The 17,481-nt window shown below is 46.1% G+C and overlaps 1 protein-coding gene across 3 annotated transcripts in view; it reads left to right on the top strand.

Moving 5' to 3' along the window:
* Positions 1-6,300: 6,300 nt before the first annotated feature.
* The window catches only part of DZIP1 (DAZ interacting zinc finger protein 1), a 46,672-nt gene continuing 35,491 nt past the window's right edge, over positions 6,301-17,481 (top strand). For 2 of the 3 annotated variants that reach the window (XM_032402746.1, XM_032402748.1), the window contains exons 1-6: positions 6,301-6,598; positions 7,264-7,361; positions 7,948-8,161; positions 8,923-9,151; positions 9,259-9,816; positions 15,833-15,917. In XM_032402746.1, coding sequence (XP_032258637.1) covers positions 9,116-9,151; positions 9,259-9,816; positions 15,833-15,917 — 679 coding nt within the window. In that variant the 5' untranslated portion in view covers positions 6,301-6,598; positions 7,264-7,361; positions 7,948-8,161; positions 8,923-9,115. The remainder of the gene's footprint in view (positions 6,599-7,263; positions 7,362-7,947; positions 8,162-8,922; positions 9,152-9,258; positions 9,817-15,832; positions 15,918-17,481) is intronic. The other variant, XM_032402747.1, reaches the window with a different exon arrangement.

The raw sequence follows: 17,481 nt of genomic DNA on the forward strand, positions 1-17,481 counted from the left end.
CAAGCAACAGCATATATCCCTAAAAGAAGGGGAAAATTCCTATGAATGTATTTGGTTTTCTATCCTTTTCTTTCTTTTTTTTTAAAGATTTTATTTATTTATTTATTTATTTATTTATTTATTTATTTAGGGAGAGAACTCAAGTGGGGGGAGGGAAAGGGAGGGGGAAAGAATCTCAAGCAGACTCTTCGGGGAGCCCAGAGCCCAACATGGGGCTTGGCGTTGGGCTCAAACTCAAGACCCTGAGATCATGACCAGAGCCAAAACCAAGAGTCAGACACTCAACCAACTGAGCCACCCAGGAGACCCTTCTGTCCTTTTCTAAGCAACAGTGACTGTCTTGTCTTGAGCTGGTTAGGATCCTAGTATCTGGACGAAGGAAGCTAAGACCCCAGCATCTAGACGAAGAATCTGTAAGTGAAGAGGACGTACCTCCCTGAGACAAAAATCCAAATTATTCAAAGGGAGATAAAGGTGCTATCCTTCGTTCTGTGATACCTGCATCTTCAAATCTTGACTCTTCAGTTTAGGGAGAGAGAATGTTTTGAAGAAAAGCAGCAGGATACCTTTCCTAAAATAAAGGTCATAGAGCTGGGTGATAAAGGGGAGAGTTGGTGCTGTTCATATTAGACATCTGTTTGTATTAGACATGTTAATCTTCTGCTTGGAATATCTTCCTTTTGGGGAGTTTCCCTCTCCCTTCTGTGCAGTTGTGTTGGGTACTGGACTACTGACTCTATCTCTATCACAGCGCATCACCACCATGACCCACGCTAGGTCCATCCCATTCCCTCTCACAGGAATTGGAATCTGGAGTGGGATTCCAAAGGGCTGGAGGAAGAAGGCTCTGGAGAACTCTGGAGCTCACCTGGTTACTGTCTTTCATGAAGCCTAATTGATTTCTCCTTTGGTAATGTGAGCTATCCACTATCCTGCCAGTCACCCCACCCCTTTACGTTAACAGAATCAGTTTCTGTTATTGACAAGCAAAGAACCTTAATTAATATGGAAATTGGTGCCAGAAAATTGGCATCCTTGGGGAAATGTTGGGTGTTTAGAATGAGTCATTTGGCTAATAGGAGGCAAAAGAATCTGAAGCGCCATTAATATTCACGGGCCCTGTTCTTTCACCAAGGTTGGGGCTCTGGGAGCCTAGTAGTTGTTGCACTGACCAATTTAAATGATGAAGAATGGCAGACAACCAGGTATCATGGTTGTTTTCCACCCAACATATAACTTAAAACAGGAGAAGGAGATCAAATCTCAAAATTTCACCTTTGTGATATTCCAGTTTTTTCTGTGACTTTGAGAAACAAACAAACAACAACAACAACAAAAACCAAAAGCGATTCCTATCTAAAGCTATAAGGCCAAGGACGTACAAACCAAACCCGGAAACTGATTTTGTGAGTTGGGTTCGCAAGTCTTTCTGAGTCTTTCATACGAAGGTTGGAGAAGTGATCAGAAGGCAGTGCATCCTGGCAAATGGAAAAGGCAACATTTAAGAGGATCTGTAAGACTGAATGCAGTACATCTCAAAGATGCACTGGTCCCCAGACCAGTGGCATTGGCATCCTCTGGGAACTTGTTAGAAATGTAAATTTTCAGGGCGCCTGGGTGGCTCACTCTGTCCAGTGTCTGCCTTTGGCTCAGGTCATAATCTCAGTGTCCTGGGATTGAGCACTGCATTGGGCTCTCTGCTCAGCGGGGAGTCTGCTTCTCCTTCTCCCTCTGTGATCTCTCTCGCTCTTGCTCAAATAAATAAAAATAAAATCTTAAAAGAAATGCAAATTGGGCGCCTGGGTGGCTCAGTTGGTTAAGCGACTGCCTTCGGCTCAGGTCATGGTCCCAGAGTCCTGGGATCGAGTCCCGCATCGGGCTCCCGGCTCAGCGGGGAGCCTGCTTCTCCCTCTGACCCTCTCCCCTCTCATGCTGTTTCTCTCTCTCTCTCTCTCTCAAATAAATAAATAAAATCTTTAAAAAAAAAAAAAAAAAGAAATGCAAATTTTCCAGCTCTACCCCAGACCTACTAAATCAGAAACTCTAGGGGTAGGCACAGTTCTGGGGTTTGGCATGTCCTCCAGAGGATGCTGATGAAAGTTTGAGAGGAACTGACATAAAGGAACTGAAGACCTCGAACCATCCTGAATAACTCCTCACCCTGCTTTCTTTGGCCAAGGACACTTTGCCACCTTTGCATGTGAGAACTAGTAATTTCCCTCAGAAGCCAAGTCACACTGTTGCTATGGCAACCAGCTACATTTCTCATGGCCTTGGTAGGGGGAGGGGAGGCAATCCCGAATATTGGTACATCAGAGTTAGAAGCCTAGAAGAAGTTGTAGAAATTCGCTAACTTATAGCCCCCCAAATTGGGAGAATGTGGGAATAGACTTTGAGGTTGCTAGATCAGGAGCAGGGTCCCTATAGTCTATCCGGCAGAATGTATAGATACGGGCACCTCCCAGAGATTGTGTATTCAGAGTATAACAAGTTGGGGAAAGACTGTCCAATGTAAATGTGCACTGAACCTTGTCCCACAACAAGTTATATCCCAAAAGTCAGAAATCCCTTACCAAGTATAAAGGAAGGAATTCAGACACTCGAGGAAGAGGGAATAAAGGATTGGATAGATGATGCTCACGGAGTCCAGGCACATCTTGACCACATCTTTGATATAAACTTTCATTTTAGTAACGAAAAGTATAGGTTAAGGGGTATCAGTATGGCTTTATGGCAGGAAGGTGAAGCCGCTCTGGATAGTTTAAGCAGTAAGATAATTGCACCCAACTAGACGCTTGCAAAATCACTGAAAGAGACGGGGGCAGTGTGTGGGGCGGGGGCAGCACCAGAGCTGTGAAGTTCTGGAGTTTGATCCTCTGATAAGAAGAAAAGCCACCACTGTCTCAACCGCCCCTTGACAGTGCTGACAGTTGTGATTAGACACGCATAGGTCGGCGGCGGCCGTTACCTCCTGACGCTCGGATCTGCATGGCCTTGTCTGCCAGCAAAAACAGCAGCAGGAAAATAGCTTCTGTCTCACGTCTCTCTTTGATGTCATTCAAGAGTATGTCTAATCAGCAGAAACCAATTTGCTTCCAGAATATGAGCTGGAAAGGAGTTGGGGAAGCATGGTTTTTCACTTCCCAGCCTCAGCAGAGCAGGAAGATACATTCAAGGCAGGGGCATGAAGGGAAAGTGACCTCATTCTGTACCCATCTCCCATGAGAAGCGACAGCTCTGTACAAAAAGCCTTCTCTAGACTCGGAATGCTGGGTGCGAGAGCCGTCACTGGAATGGACTCCCAGATCTCAGGGGCAGGGGCAGGAGGAGCTCAGGATGCATGTGCCCACGTAGAAGCTGCTAACCACCAGAGGTAAACGGAGCTTGGTTATTCTAGCAGACAGCACCGTGGCCAGGGTAATCAGGTTCCAGTAAAAAATAGCCCGACTCTCGTGAGTATCCGGTTGTGATAAATGAATCAGGCTCCAAAGTGCAGCATGTCCGGAAACCATAAGTCCTTATTTGACTTTTTAAAAAAGATTTTATTTATTTATTTAACAGAGAGACACAGTGAGAGAGGGAACACAAGCAGGGGGAGTGGGAGAGGGAGAAGCAGGCTTCCCGCTGAGCGGGGCTCCATGCGGGGCTTGATCCCAGGACCCTGGGATCATGACCTGAGCCGAAGGCAGATGCATAGAAGGCAGATGCATAACGACTGAGCCACGCAGGCGCCCCCGTCCTTATCTGATTTCCACCCCACCACAAAGGCCAGGACTGAGCCACCTTCCTTGACAGTTAGGTTTGGGTTTTTGTTTTTGTTTTTAACCTAGCTTCCAGATCCGTGTTAGTTCAAGGCAATAATACATTTGTGGTTCAATTGAATTGTAAGTTGAAATTGCCACCAGGCCATTTGACTGCTCAGGCCACCAGGAGCCACCAAAGGGAGGAATGGGTTGCTGTGGTGGGTTCAGAATACGGGCTCGAAATCTCTGATGCTTTCTCCCTTCAAAAGGCAAACCTAAGGGCTATCCCCCTTGGGTGTGAGTCAAAGTGACTCGATTCTAACCAGCAAATTTCCCTCTAAGCCCTACTTGTACTGCATCTCACAAATGTTGATAAGTTCTTTTTTTATTTTTTTATTTTTTATTTTATTTTTTTTAAAGATTTTTTATTTATTTATTTGAGAGAGAGAATGAGAGAGAGCAAGCACATGAGAGGGGGGAGGGTCAGAGGGAGAAGCAGACTCCCTGCCGAGCAGGGAGCCCGATGCGGGACTCGATCCAGGGACTCCAGGATCATGACCTGAGCCGAAGGCAGTCGCTTAACCAACTGAGCCACCCAGGCGCCCAGTTCTTTTTTTATTTAGTTCCAAATTAAATTTTTCTCTTGAGATTTCTTCTTTGAGCCATGTATTATATAGAAGTGTGTTGTTTAATCTCCAAATATCTTGAAATTTTCCAGCTATCTTTCTCCTATTGATTTCTAGTTTAATTCTGTTATCTGAGAACATATTTTGTATGATTTCTATTCTTTTACATTTGTTAAGGTGTGTTTGATGGCCCAGAATGTGGCCTATCTTCCTGAATGTTCCATGTGAGTTTGAGAAGAACATGTATTCTTCTGTTGTTGGATGGAGCAGAGTTAACCATTGAACAACACGGGTTTGAACAGCGGGTCCATTTATACATTGATTTTTTTTTTTAACAAATACAGGACAGTACTATAAATGTATTTTCTCTTATGATTTTCTTTTTTTAATTTAAAAAAAATTTTTTTAAAATATTTTATTTATTTGACAGAGAGAGAGCATAAGCAGGGGGAGGCAGAGGGAGAGGGAGAAGCAGGCTCCCCACTGAGCAGGGAGCCGGATGCAGGGCTCCATCCCAGGACCCTGGGATCATGACCTGAGCTGAAGGCAGACGCTTAACCAACTGAGCCACCCAGGCGCCCCTAAATAGTTGCATAAAATTGAATTATTTAATTATCATAGCCACTCCCTGCTGGGCTGTGCTAATTGATATAAGAGATTTGAAAGGATCAAGAATGTATGATTGCTGCTGTGCCAAGCCAAAGTCAACCAGTTCATTTCTTCCAACTCTGCATATATGGGGTAATGTACCGACAGTGGGGAATCGGGGATACAAGTAACTCAAATGGTGTATCATCAAATAATGTTAAACATCATCCCACACACACACACACACACACTCTCACACATACCACAAAGGGCTACAGAGTATAGACTTTGCAAAGCAATGGCCTTTCTACTTCATAATGCCTGAAAATTCTACCGAGAGATCTTTACCCATTCTACTTTAGAGGATTCTTACAGGATCTTGGATTCACTTTCAAATTTAAGCATTTTAAAATTCAACAAATTAAAAAATCTTAGCAAGGCTGTCCTAGGCCTAATGATTTCAAGTAAAAACTAAAGAAAGGAATTCACATAAAGCCTTATTAAGCCATTACTATGTTTGAAGCCCTGTGCTAAATAAAGTATGGTACAAAGTTGATTTGGTCAGGGAGAAGCACAAGGAAAAGCATTTTAGGTTAACATCTTACCATCCAGCAAAGATTCTGTAGTTAACTCCATTCTAAGTAAAAAACAATTTTTGCTACAGCAGACACTAACATTTTGCACTCAATGCACTCAAATTCCTCAATCTAGGTCAATCTCATGGTTGTTAAAATGATATATGCATACTTTCTGGATTACTCCTTATTTTAAAATACTGAATTTTGCCCAATTGTCAGACCAAGTGTTCCAGTTTTAGGTTAAAAATATAGTCACACTACTCTTGTCCCACGGCATCTCCTCTCCCCCGGCCACTGTCAAACTTTCTACCAACAAAGAACCGTGCTTTGCGTCCTAAAGTGGACATAACCGAAAGACGCGGAAACCTACGTGGGTTTAATCCTTGCGTGCTTGCATGCAGAGTCCCTAATCCCGTTTTCCACGTCACTCAAACGCAGAGCTGCATCAGAAAGCCTCTTCAAGGTTCCTTGCATCTGCAGACTTCTGCGATTAGAATGCATCTCTTCTTGGGAGAGAATTCACATAAAGCACCCATAGTAAATTAGGTAGCTGAGGGCCAGACCAACCGCAGGGTTGAACTGAATCTGGTTTCTCTTTGAAAAGCCTTCCCGGGGAGAACATCCCACGCCAGCAGCAGAGCGCGCCCCGGCACCACGTGTCTGCACCGACCGCCGGATTGGCGGAGCGCATTTTAGCGCTGCGGTCTAGACGCGCACAGTCCCGCCCAGCTGCCAGAGGAGCTGGGACACAGAGAGGAGAGGCCGGAGGGAGATCGCAGAGGGGAGGGGGGCGGGAGGGGGGTGGGGGATTCCCGAGGAGCCCGCGGACCGGGAGTCTGGGAGGGCCCGAACGGTGCCAGGCCCGCCGCGCCACAACTTGCCCAAACCAGACAAGCTTCATTCTGCGCCCTGGAAGAAGGAGCCGGCCCGCCGCTTCCCGCTCGGCTGCTCCTCGGCCTCGGTGGGCCCCGCCTGCGCCAGCAGCGCTTCTGGGGTCTGGGTCCCCAGCGTCGCCCCCGTCCTCCTGCAGCGCCCGGCGCCCGCCAAGGAGCGCGCAGCTGGGGTGAGCCGAGGAGCCCTTGGGAGCCCGCGGCAGACCCGGCATCTCGGTGCCGGCGTAGCCAGGGCCTCCTCCCGCTTCCCCCGACCGCGAGCCGAGGCACTGCAGACCCCGCTGGCGTGGCTGCGGCAGCCCCCCACTCCCCGTTTCCCTTCTAACGGACAGTGGGGGGGCCTCACTGGAGCCCGTGTAATCCGGCCTTTGTCTTTGCGGGTTCGGGGGGCCACCCGGCAGTGCGCCCGGGACTGGAGGCGCCGCGCCGGGCTACAGCCCAGCCCCGGGATGGGGGGCGGAGGGAACGGGAAAGCGTGCCCCCTTCTTTCCTGTTCCGGCCATCTTGGGACCGAGATTCAGCCAAGGGGCAAGGATGGCCCGCAGCGCGGCTCTCTGCGCCCAGAGTGGCGGCAGCGAACGTAGATGGGCACTTCATCCCCGCGCAACTCCTCCTCCGACCGCAGTGCGGGCGCGCGGAGAGCCACCCCCCGCGTTCAGCTCCAAGGGCCTGGGCACAGAGCATGGGTGAATCCCCCTCACACGCCGGAGACACAGAGAACAGGAGAGATACGGGCTGACATTTACTTAACTAAACGCCGAATTCATTCAATCATTCTTTATCCACGTGTCCATTTGGCAAATTCTCAACCCTCTCTGGGCCTGACCTTTGCCAGGTGCTGAGGACATAACGGTGAGCAAGAGAAATCACGGCCCTTGTTCCCGCTGATCCTGCAGCCCAGTGGATGGAGCCCACAGTCCACAGACCTGCCAGGTCGGTATCCTGAAGTCCTTTAAACAGGCTGGGAAACTGAGGCCTGGGGCTGACATAACTTGTTCTAGGTCAAGCAGCAAGTAAATGGAAGAATCAAACTTTGAACCTAGGTCTGTAAGTCTTTTATGCCAGGTGCAGTGAACCGTTAATGGTTTGTTTTTTTTTTCCCCAAAGGCCCATTAAAAGTTATTTGGATGTACAGTTTATATGAAGTCATATGATGGGCGTTCTCTATTTCCTGGATGCTTTTTTTTTTTTTTTTTAAGATTTTATTTATTTGACAGAGAGAGAGAGAGCGAGAGCAGGAACACAAGCAGGGGGAGTGGGAGAGGGAGAAGCAGGCTCCCTGCTGAGCAAGGAGACAGATGTGTGGGGCTCGATCCCAGGATCCTGGGATCATGACCTGAGCCGAAGGCAGACACTTAACGACTGAGCCACCCAGGTGCCCCTTCCTGGATGCTTTTATATGGGTTTCTTTCTAGTTCACAGTATCTGGAAAGTGCTAAAAATATTTGACATTACAACTTTGCTTTAAGTTACTCTGAATTGTATTTTCCTTTCTTCTATTCACATATCTGGCTGTTAGGAAAGAAAAAAAATTTCCTGATGGTTGTCCCAAGCAGGGACTCCCCCGTGGATTGAGGAATGTGTGGCTTTTCCTCAGCTCATTGATCTCTATGGTAGCCACAGGCAGCACCCAAAGGACCCCAAGAATGAGAGGCCTGTGGTCTGCAAGTCGCTGCTAGAGATATTTTAGCCTCTCCAGATAACAGAATGCAACTGCCACACAAGTTCCTAAGGTAAACACCAGGGCCCTCTAAAACTTCATGGTACAAAGCTGATGGGTAAAGTGCCCCTCCATATAATTTTTTTTTTTTTTTAACCTTCACATTTTGAGAATGTATTCTTTTGGAAAGACAAGTCAAGTATTGCTGTCTGGGGAAATTCCTTGATTTGTACTTCTATCAGTATCTTATATTTAGGTGGGCAACTCATAGAGGAAGAAAGACTCCATTTAAAAAAAAGGGTCTTGGGTGTAAGAAATGGAGAAAACCTGCCACCAAATATAATGAGCCTTGCCACTAATTTAATTTTTTAAACAATTTCATTGAGGTATAATAGACAAATGCACCCTTCATTTTCAATGTACAATTGGATAATTTTTGATAAATGTATATACCAGGTAATCAACAAACAGCACAATCAAAATACAGAACATTCCTGTTATACCGCAAAAAGTGTCTTTCTGCCCCTTTGCTGCCAATTCCCCTCCATCCCATTTAATTTTACAGTTTTGTTGCTGAACGTTTTTTAAGTTGTGTGTATAAGATGAGGATGAATAGGCATTTCTAATCGCAAAACCTAAGGCGAGGACAGGAGTGAATAACCGGAGGCTGGCAGCTGGGACCGAAAGTGCCGGGGGGATGTGGCTCTCTACGCCTTTGGGACATGGAGTGTCAGCCCCAGAGCCAGGGAGGGTAGTGGCCCAGAGAGCCAGCGCCCAGGAGATGCCCTCTCCGGGTGGACGCGCTCGCCCACGAGGTCTTCTCTGGTCCCGCAGGGCCCTGGGCGCACGCTGACCGCTCCGGGGCAGGCGCGCCCTTCGCTCCAGGTCCAGGCGGGGGCGCTGCCATAGCAACGGCCTGGACGCCCGGACCTTAGGCCGCCGCCGCCGGAGACACTGCCATCTCCCGCTCCCGAGGGGTGGGGCGGCGGCGGCCCGGGCAGGGTAGACGGGACTGCCCGCTCCTCGGATGCCAGCGGAGGCGGCGGATTTGCTTCCAAGCATGGTAAGAGCGGGGAGATCGGGCTGCCTGGGGATGCGGGGCTGGCGGCGGCCGCGGCTCCCCGGGACTCCCAGCTCCCCCACCACCGCCACGCTGTCTCCTTCCCGCAGCCCTTCCAGAAGCACGTCTACTACCCGCTCGCCAGCAGCCTGGAGGGTCCCGACGGCCCCGCAGCTGCCTCGGCCGCGCGATCCGCGATGGCCAGTGCCCCCCACAGCGCGGCGTCGGGCCCCCTGCCCTTCTTCCAGTTCCGGCCGCGGCTGGAGAGCGTGGACTGGCGGCGACTGAGCGCCATCGACGTGGACAAGGTGGCGGGGGCCGTGGACGTGCTGACGCTGCAGGAGAACATCATGAACATCACCTTCTGCAAGCTGGAGGACGAGAAGTGCCCGCACTGCCAGTCGGGGGTGGACCCGGTGCTGCTGAAGCTCATCCGCCTGGCGCAGCTCACCATCGAGTACCTGCTGCACTCCCAGGAGTTCCTCACGTCGCAGTTGCACAACCTGGAGGAGCGCCTCCGCCTGAGCATGGCCGAGGGTGAGCAGAACAAGAAGCTCCTCGCCAAGCAGGCTGGGGAGATTAAGTTACTCAAGGAAGAGTGTAAACGCAGGAAAAAGATGATCTCAACCCAGCAGCTGATGATCGAGGCCAAAGCCAGCTATTACCAGGTGGGACCCTGCGTCGTGATTCTAATTCATAATCCAGTAAAACTTTTGGTCCCCACCAGCCAGGATATCCAGAATCCTTTCCTAGATCACTGCTTCCTAGATCCCCCCCCCCCCCCGCTTTTTCCCAATAGTTAAGCAAAATAGTAATTGTAACCAACAGGTGACATGGTTCATCACCTTCCATAGAGGACCACAGGATTAATAATTAATAATTAAACAATGTCCGCAGTGCTTTATTGAAGCCATCTAAATGCTGGTTGTTTAAGAAACCGCGTCCTTCTCCGCGTGATGTAATGAAAAATAAACCATGTACAAATTGTTGAGGTCTGCCCCAGATGATGTGGTATGATTAAATTTGTGGGGGTTTTATTTCAAAATATTTTCAAACTTACAGAAAGGTTGTAAGAATAGTGCAAAGAACTTCATAAACCCCTCACCCAGATTCTCCAGTTATTAAATTTGCCACATTTCATTTATTTCCTCAGTCTCTATATACGTACTATTATTTTTGAACCATTTGACAGTAAGTTTCAGACTCCTGAATATTTCAGTGTGTATATTTCCTAAGAACAAGAACAAGAACACTGCCTAATATAACAATATTAGTGATATAGGACAACAGTGTGTTTTAATTGAACAGGTAGTATTTAAAATATATTTTATTACTAAAACAACAGTATTTAAAAAAATTAAAACCTCTTGCTTTTCTGCTTTTAATCTCTATTATGGGTTAGACATTGAGCTCAAGATAAATATTGTAAGTTTTGAGTATAACAAATCAATGTACTTATTTTTTTAATGATTAGAGTATCAACAATGTTTGATAAAGATAAAGATATCTTTGATAAAGATATTAAAGTAAGCAACAGGCTGACAAGATTGATTTCGTTCCCTTATATTGTAGTCACTTTGGCTAAATATGAGTAAAAAGGCCTAAGTGAATGGGACGCCTGGCTGGTTCAGTTGGTAGAGCATGCGACTCTCGATCTTGGGGTCGTGAGTTCCAGCCCCATGGTGGGAGTAGAGTTTATTTAAAAAAAAAAAAAAGCCTCAGTGGACTTAGGGACTGGTGATTGCAGAGGACTGGCCATAGACACTAATGGTGTGGTTCATAGTGCTTAGGACTAACCCAACAGGAGCCTTGGGAGAAGTGTACTTAAGATAGGTGAACAGTTAGGAGAGAATACTGTTAGAAAGCCTTAGTGTTTAGCCTTGCGTACACAACCCTGAGGTATAATCCTCAAATAACACCTGATGTTGCTAATTGCCTATTTGTTTCATAAATGCCATTTAGAAACTACATATTTATAAATAGTGCTGATATGGCCTTTTATAAATATATTTATTATACATTGAATAGAATGGATTTTATTTAGACATTAAAAATAGTTTAGCTTGGGCGCTTGAGTGGCTCGGTTGAGCACCCTACTCTTTGTTTTGGCTCGGGTCGTGATCTCGGGGATCGTGAGATTGAGCCCTGCATCAGGCTCTGCACTCAGCGGGGAGTCTGCTTGAGATTCTCTTTCCCTCTGTTCCTACCTGGTGCGTGCCTGAGCGTGTGCACACTCTCACTCTCTTTCTCTCTCAAATAAATAAATGAATCTTAAAAAAAATATTTTAGCTTTGGTAGTAATCAGTGAAATGTTAAAACCTATAACATAGAGAAATCTTAGACTTAGGAACATTTTTTTCATGCTTTTAGTTACCATAGAAATAGCAGTCAGCAAAGATTTTAAAGTGTGAATGATATACATGAATAAAGGTAATGGCTCATTTTTATCAACTGAGTGACACCTGCCAACTCGGCCACTCAGCGGACTCCCTGAATGAAAATGTCAGGTGTATGGCGTGCCCAGGTGTGACCATGAAAAGATAGAGGTGATCAGACCACTTTTTCCTACTCAGTGTAGTATAAATACACTCTGCTGTTTTTGGTGGCTTACCATTATCTCTTGATGGAGTCTTTAAGCAGTTGAGTGCTTTAGGGTGACAGTTCCAGAGTTAAACTGTGTGGTTTGAATCCTAACTATTCCACCATGCAAGTCATGTAACACCTAGACCTCCTTTTCCTCATTAGCAGTAGGTACCATAGGAGTAGGGCTATTCTGAGAATTCCATGAGATAATGCATGTGTGGCATAAGGAAGTCTCCGTAAACGTCTCATCTGACGTGTGCATGTTGATTTCTCTTGGTGGTGAGCTGTGGCTACCCGTGATCTCTGCGAGTCCTCGCACCTTTCCTAGGAGCTGAATAGCAAGCAGTTGCAGTGAGAATCAGTGATTCAGGGAGGGGACGTCAAGACTAACGCTAAGAAAAGTTGGCACATAAACTACCTGGGGTTCCACGGTGTTACAATTATTTCAACTTCGAGGTTCCTGTGTTTGGGGATATTTGGCCTATGATAAAGTTTACAGGAAGACAATTGATTTTATTGAAATAGCTTAGCCTGCAGTCATTAATTTGTGTTTAGAGACCTCCAACAGCTGGGGAAGTCTCATGGCCATGGGTGAAGGCCAGTGTGTACCAGTGATCTAGCTATCAAATTTTTTTTTTTAATTAAAAATTTAAAGATACCAGTGGATCATAACAGGACTTAGACTCATTCTAAGAAGACCTTTTGTTCTCATAGCTGGAAGACTTAGATTCCTCTCCATGCTTTAGCACGACAGGCAGATTTTGGAATCTGTCAGTGAATTTCTGACCCTGGTTGCAGTTTTTCAGTGTCTTGGAGTTGGAGATGAGTGTTGGGGATAGAAAAAGCATGCATTTTGCAGTCAGAGAGACATAGGTTAAAATATGCATCTGATAACGCTGTGACCTAATTCATTCCCCACACCCCCAACCAACCTGCTCAGCGGGGAGCCTGCTTCTCCCTCTGCCTGCCACTTCCCCTGCTTGTGTGCACTCTTTCTCGCTCTCTATCTCTTTCTCACAAATAAGTAAAATCTTTAAAAAGAATAAAAATAAAAAGGCATCACCAAGGTCATCTAGGTTTTCTCCTATGTTATTTTTTAGGACTTTTATAGTTTCGCATTTTACATTTAGGTTTGTGATCCATTTTGAGTTAAACTTTGTGAAGGATGGGAAATCTGTGTCGACGTTCATTCTTTTGCATGTGGATGTCCAGTTGTTCCAGCACCATTGTTGAATAAACTATCTTTGTTCCATTGTATTGTTTTCGCTCCTTTGTCAAAGATCAGATGATGAGATTTATATGGGTTTGTTTCTGGGCTCTCTCTTCTGCTCCATTGATCTGTTTGTCTGTTCTTTAGATAATACTATACTGTCTTGATTACTCTAGCTTTATCTAGTGAGTCTTAAAGTTGAGTAGCACAAGTCATCCAACTTTGTCCTTTTCCTTCAATGCCATATTGGCTATTCTGGGTCTTTTAACAAACTTTAGAATCAGTTTGTTGCTATTCACAAATCACTTGCTGGGATTTGGATTGGGATTGCTTTGAATCTATAGATCAAATTAGGGAGAATTGACATCTTGACAATATTGAGTCTTCTTATCCATTAACATGGATGTTCACTTATTTAGTTCTCCTTTGATTTAGTCTTCAGACTTCAAAGCTTTCCTCATATAGAGCTTGTACATATTTTGTTGGATTCATACCTAAGTACTCATTTTTGGGGGAGCTAATGTAAATGGTGGTGTGGTTTTTATTTCAAATTCCACTTTTTCATTACTGGAATATAGGAAAGTTGACTTTAGTATATTACCCTTATGTCCAACTTTGCTATACCTTGTTATTAGTTCTAGGTTTTTTTTTTTTTTTTTTGTCAGTTCTTTTGGATTTCCTACATAGACATTAGTGTCATCTGAAAACAAAGACAATTCTGTGTCTTCCGTCCTAGTCTGTATATTTGTTATTTCCTTTTCTTGCTGTATTACATTGGCAAGGACTTCCAGTACAATGTCTTTCTCTACAAGCTTGGAGGTGGTGGTTTGCCCTGTGTCTTCTCTTTTCTTATGGATCCAAGAAGAGTTGTTGATTTTTTTAGTCTGTTCAGCTTTTTACTTATTGTTAGGAGGGAGTGGCAAATTTCAAGCTCCTTACCTGCATATTCAGAAACTGAAAGTCTTCTAACTTTGTTTTGATGTCTTTTTCATATAAAAGTTTTTCATCTTTTTTTTAATTTTTATTTTTATTTTAAAGATTTTATTTATTTATTTATTTATTTGAGAGAGAGAGCATGCAGAGAGAGAGCATGAGTGGGGGGAGGGGCAGAGGGAGAGGGAGAAGCAGACTCCCCATTGAGCAGGGAGCCCCGACATGAGGCTCAATCCCAGAACCCTGGGATCATGACCTGAGCCAAAGGGAGATGCTTAACCGACTGAGCCACCCAGGCGCCCCAGAAGTTTTTCATCCTGATGCAGTCAAAATGTCAGGCTTTTCTTTTGGGAGTAGGAACCCCTTCTTACCCTGAGCTCCTGGCTTTTCTGTATTATTCAAATAGTTGAAATATCTATTTTCCGTTTTTAGAAATTAAAAGCCACACATTCTAGGTTTCTTCATCCTTTCCTTTCTCCAATGCTGTGCATGGCCTTAGAGCCCACACTGACACCTGAGTCAGGGCAGTCCGGAAAGGACTGTGAGGAAACCCAAGCAGTCAGCAGCAGCGGAGAAGGCTGGAAAGATACGTTCAACGTTCCCTGAAATGCAACGCCAAGAAATATGCCATACTGTAGGTTTTCTGGGAAAGAGAATGTGAACTTGCCATGCAGTTCTCCTGATTCAGAGTAAGGCAATACTGTGCATGAGTAGAACATGTGAATAGCACAATGGGGATGAAACTGCAAAATCCAAACTGGGAGAAACTCTGCAGGACACATGTTCCATTTCTTCGGCAAATGAATTGCAAGGAAAAAGAGAGCTGGAGGGTCAACTTACAGATCAGAAGAGAGTTGAGAGGCGTGATAAGCCGTTGCAGGATATGGCCTTATTTGGATCCTGATTCAAAACAAACTGTAAATTTTTTTTCTAAGACATTGTGTGAAATATTGGAGAAAAATAATGTTTTTAATGTGTTGATATTAAGGAATTAATTTTCACATTTTAAGAGGTGGAATAATAATATTATGATTGTGTTAAAAGCAAGTCCTTTTAGAGATAGAGTCTGAAATACTAACAAATGAAAATATATAATATCCATGGTTTAATTCAGGGTAATCCAGGGACAAAGGTATAGATGAAGCAAGTTGAATTTTTGCTTAAAATTTGAATCAGTGTTAAAGTGGAAAATGGAGATATTGGTAGAACTGATTTTTTTTTTTTTTCAGTAAAATTCATTTTAGGAAGCTAAATATTTCTAAGCATGTGTTCAGTCATTTATTAATGCTGGGCTCTGGGTATAATGCTATGAATAAGATAGAAAAGAGCCCATGCTGTCAGGACTATGACGTTCTGGAACCGAGAGGCGCTGGGCAGGAGACAATAAACAAGTGAAGTGTGTCCATGTGGAAATAGTAATGGGTGAGATGGTGCAATGTTGACAATAAGGCAGCGGGATGGGACGGTGACTGGCAGGAGGACCGCGCGCAAAGGTCTGGTTGAGGACGCGCCATTCCTCCCCAGTGTGGAAGATGCTCCACGGAAGACTCCTGCCTGTCAAGAAGGAGCCAGCGGAGAAGGTCTGGGGAAGATTCAGGCGGGGCACAAGCCAATGCAGAGGCTGAAGTTGGTCGGCCTGAGGGACAAAAAGAAGACCGGCATGGCTGGAGTGTCCCGAGCAAGTTGGTGACAGGCTGGGAACCACCTGTCTAACGGGAACAGCATCAGGGGTTCCTGCAAGCACCAGGATGGGCCACCTTAGCTGCCAAAAGATAGCTTTCACTGTTTGGGGACAACACCCTGGTTTATAGTTGTCTTTCTAGTCCTGCTTTTAGTGTCCCCTACCGGGGTGGAAAATTCCCAGGAGGTGGTGCTTTAGGTACCCCAATTTTAATTGAACTTAGGTGGGGGGGGACGCTCATTACAGACCCTTAGATTTGTTGCTCTCTCTTTTTCAGTGCCATTTCTGTGACAAGGCCTTTATGAACCAAGCTTTTCTACAAAGTCACATTCAGCGCCGCCACCCCGAAGATTCTCATCTCGGTAAGTCACAAGCTCAACTTCAAAGAGCCGTTTTCCTTTGGGTACCTTTTTCTTTTTTTTTTTTTAGTGAGACATGGTCCAGTGCATCTCTCAGTCCTTTGAAAAGAAAGTATCATAGTCTTTGTTCACTCATTAAGTAAATCTTGTGCCCCTACTATGTGCCACGCACGGCACCAGGCCTGGGGATATGGGTGCAAGCGAAACAGACCAAGTTCTGCCCTCTGGAGTCTTAACGTTCTATTAGGAAGGGTGGAGAAGGTACACAAATAAATGCGTGGTTCTTTTCAAACGGTGGCAGATGCAACAAAGGAAATAAAACAGGAGAATGGGCTGGAGGTGGTCAGCAAAGGCTTCACTGAGGAGGCGCTATTTGATCGGAGACCAGAATGATGAGGAGGTCCCAGCCTAGGGAAAATCTGGGAAATGAATATCCCAGGCACAGGGCGCTCTGGATGGTGGGGGTGGGGGGGAGGGGGAGGCAGCACGGTGTGTTTGAGGAACAGATAGGTTAGCAGAGTAGAGGGAGCAAGGCAGTAGTGTGCGGGGTGTTGGAGGGGAGGAGTCTGGGTCACGGGACCTTGAAGGCCCCCCCAGCCAGGAATGTGGGTAGCTCCTGGTGGAGAGCATAGCGGCCGTGGTGGAAGCAGGTGGAAGTGTGAGGGGGGCTGCCAGAGTAGCCCAGGTGAGTGACATGGCAGCAGGACCGGGACGGTACCAGGGAAGATCAGAGAAGTGAAGATGGAGAGGACATGTTCCACACAGAGCCCGCAGAGGTGTGACTTGGCGTGAGAGCAAGAGGTAAAGAAAGACAATCCTGGGTTTCTGTCCTCTACATTTGGGTGAATGGCAGTGATGTCTTCTCAGATGGGGACATATGGGCGGAAGCGGATTGAGGAAGGAAAGAGAATGAGAGTTCGTGTTGGTCAGGGTAAACTTGAGTCACACATACAGTCGCCATCCAAGTGGAGATGTGGGGGGTCTGGGGGTCAAGGGAGAGGCCCAGGCTGGAGAGATAAATCCAGGAGTCCTTAGCAGAGCTGGGCTGGATGAGCTCACCTAGATAGGGAAGGGAAGATGGCCGAGGGCCAGCCCTAAGTTTCTCCCAATGTGAGGAGCTCAGGAGGAACAGCCGAGGGCAGTGAGAAATAGTTATGGAGGCAAAGGGAGACCTGGGGAGTGTGTTGTTATGGAAACCAAGGGAAACAGAGGTTTCAGGAGGGATCCCAGTGGTCAGTTTATTGAAAGTTCCTGAGGCACAGAGTAAGATGAGGACCAAGAATTGATTATTGCTGTCAGGATGGCTGCTGTTGACCTTGACGTAGCAGCTTCAGTGCATTGGTGGGGACAGAAGCCCAAAGGGAGGGAGCCGAGCTGAGAATCAGGTGAGCAAATGGCCAGCAACATGTGCTGGGAAGGACAGCAGAGACATGAGGCATTGTCTGGAGGGAAATGTGGAACCAAGGGAAAATTTTTGTTTCCTTTGATGTGGGAGATACGAAGGTTTTTTTGGGTCCTGAGGTGTAGAGGGGGAAATTAAAGAAGCAAGAGAGGGAAGGGGTTCTGT

Source organism: Phoca vitulina, unplaced genomic scaffold (assembly GCF_004348235.1).
Source record: "Phoca vitulina isolate PV1807 unplaced genomic scaffold, GSC_HSeal_1.0 scaffold5, whole genome shotgun sequence".
Classification (NCBI taxonomy): domain Eukaryota; kingdom Metazoa; phylum Chordata; class Mammalia; order Carnivora; family Phocidae; genus Phoca; species Phoca vitulina.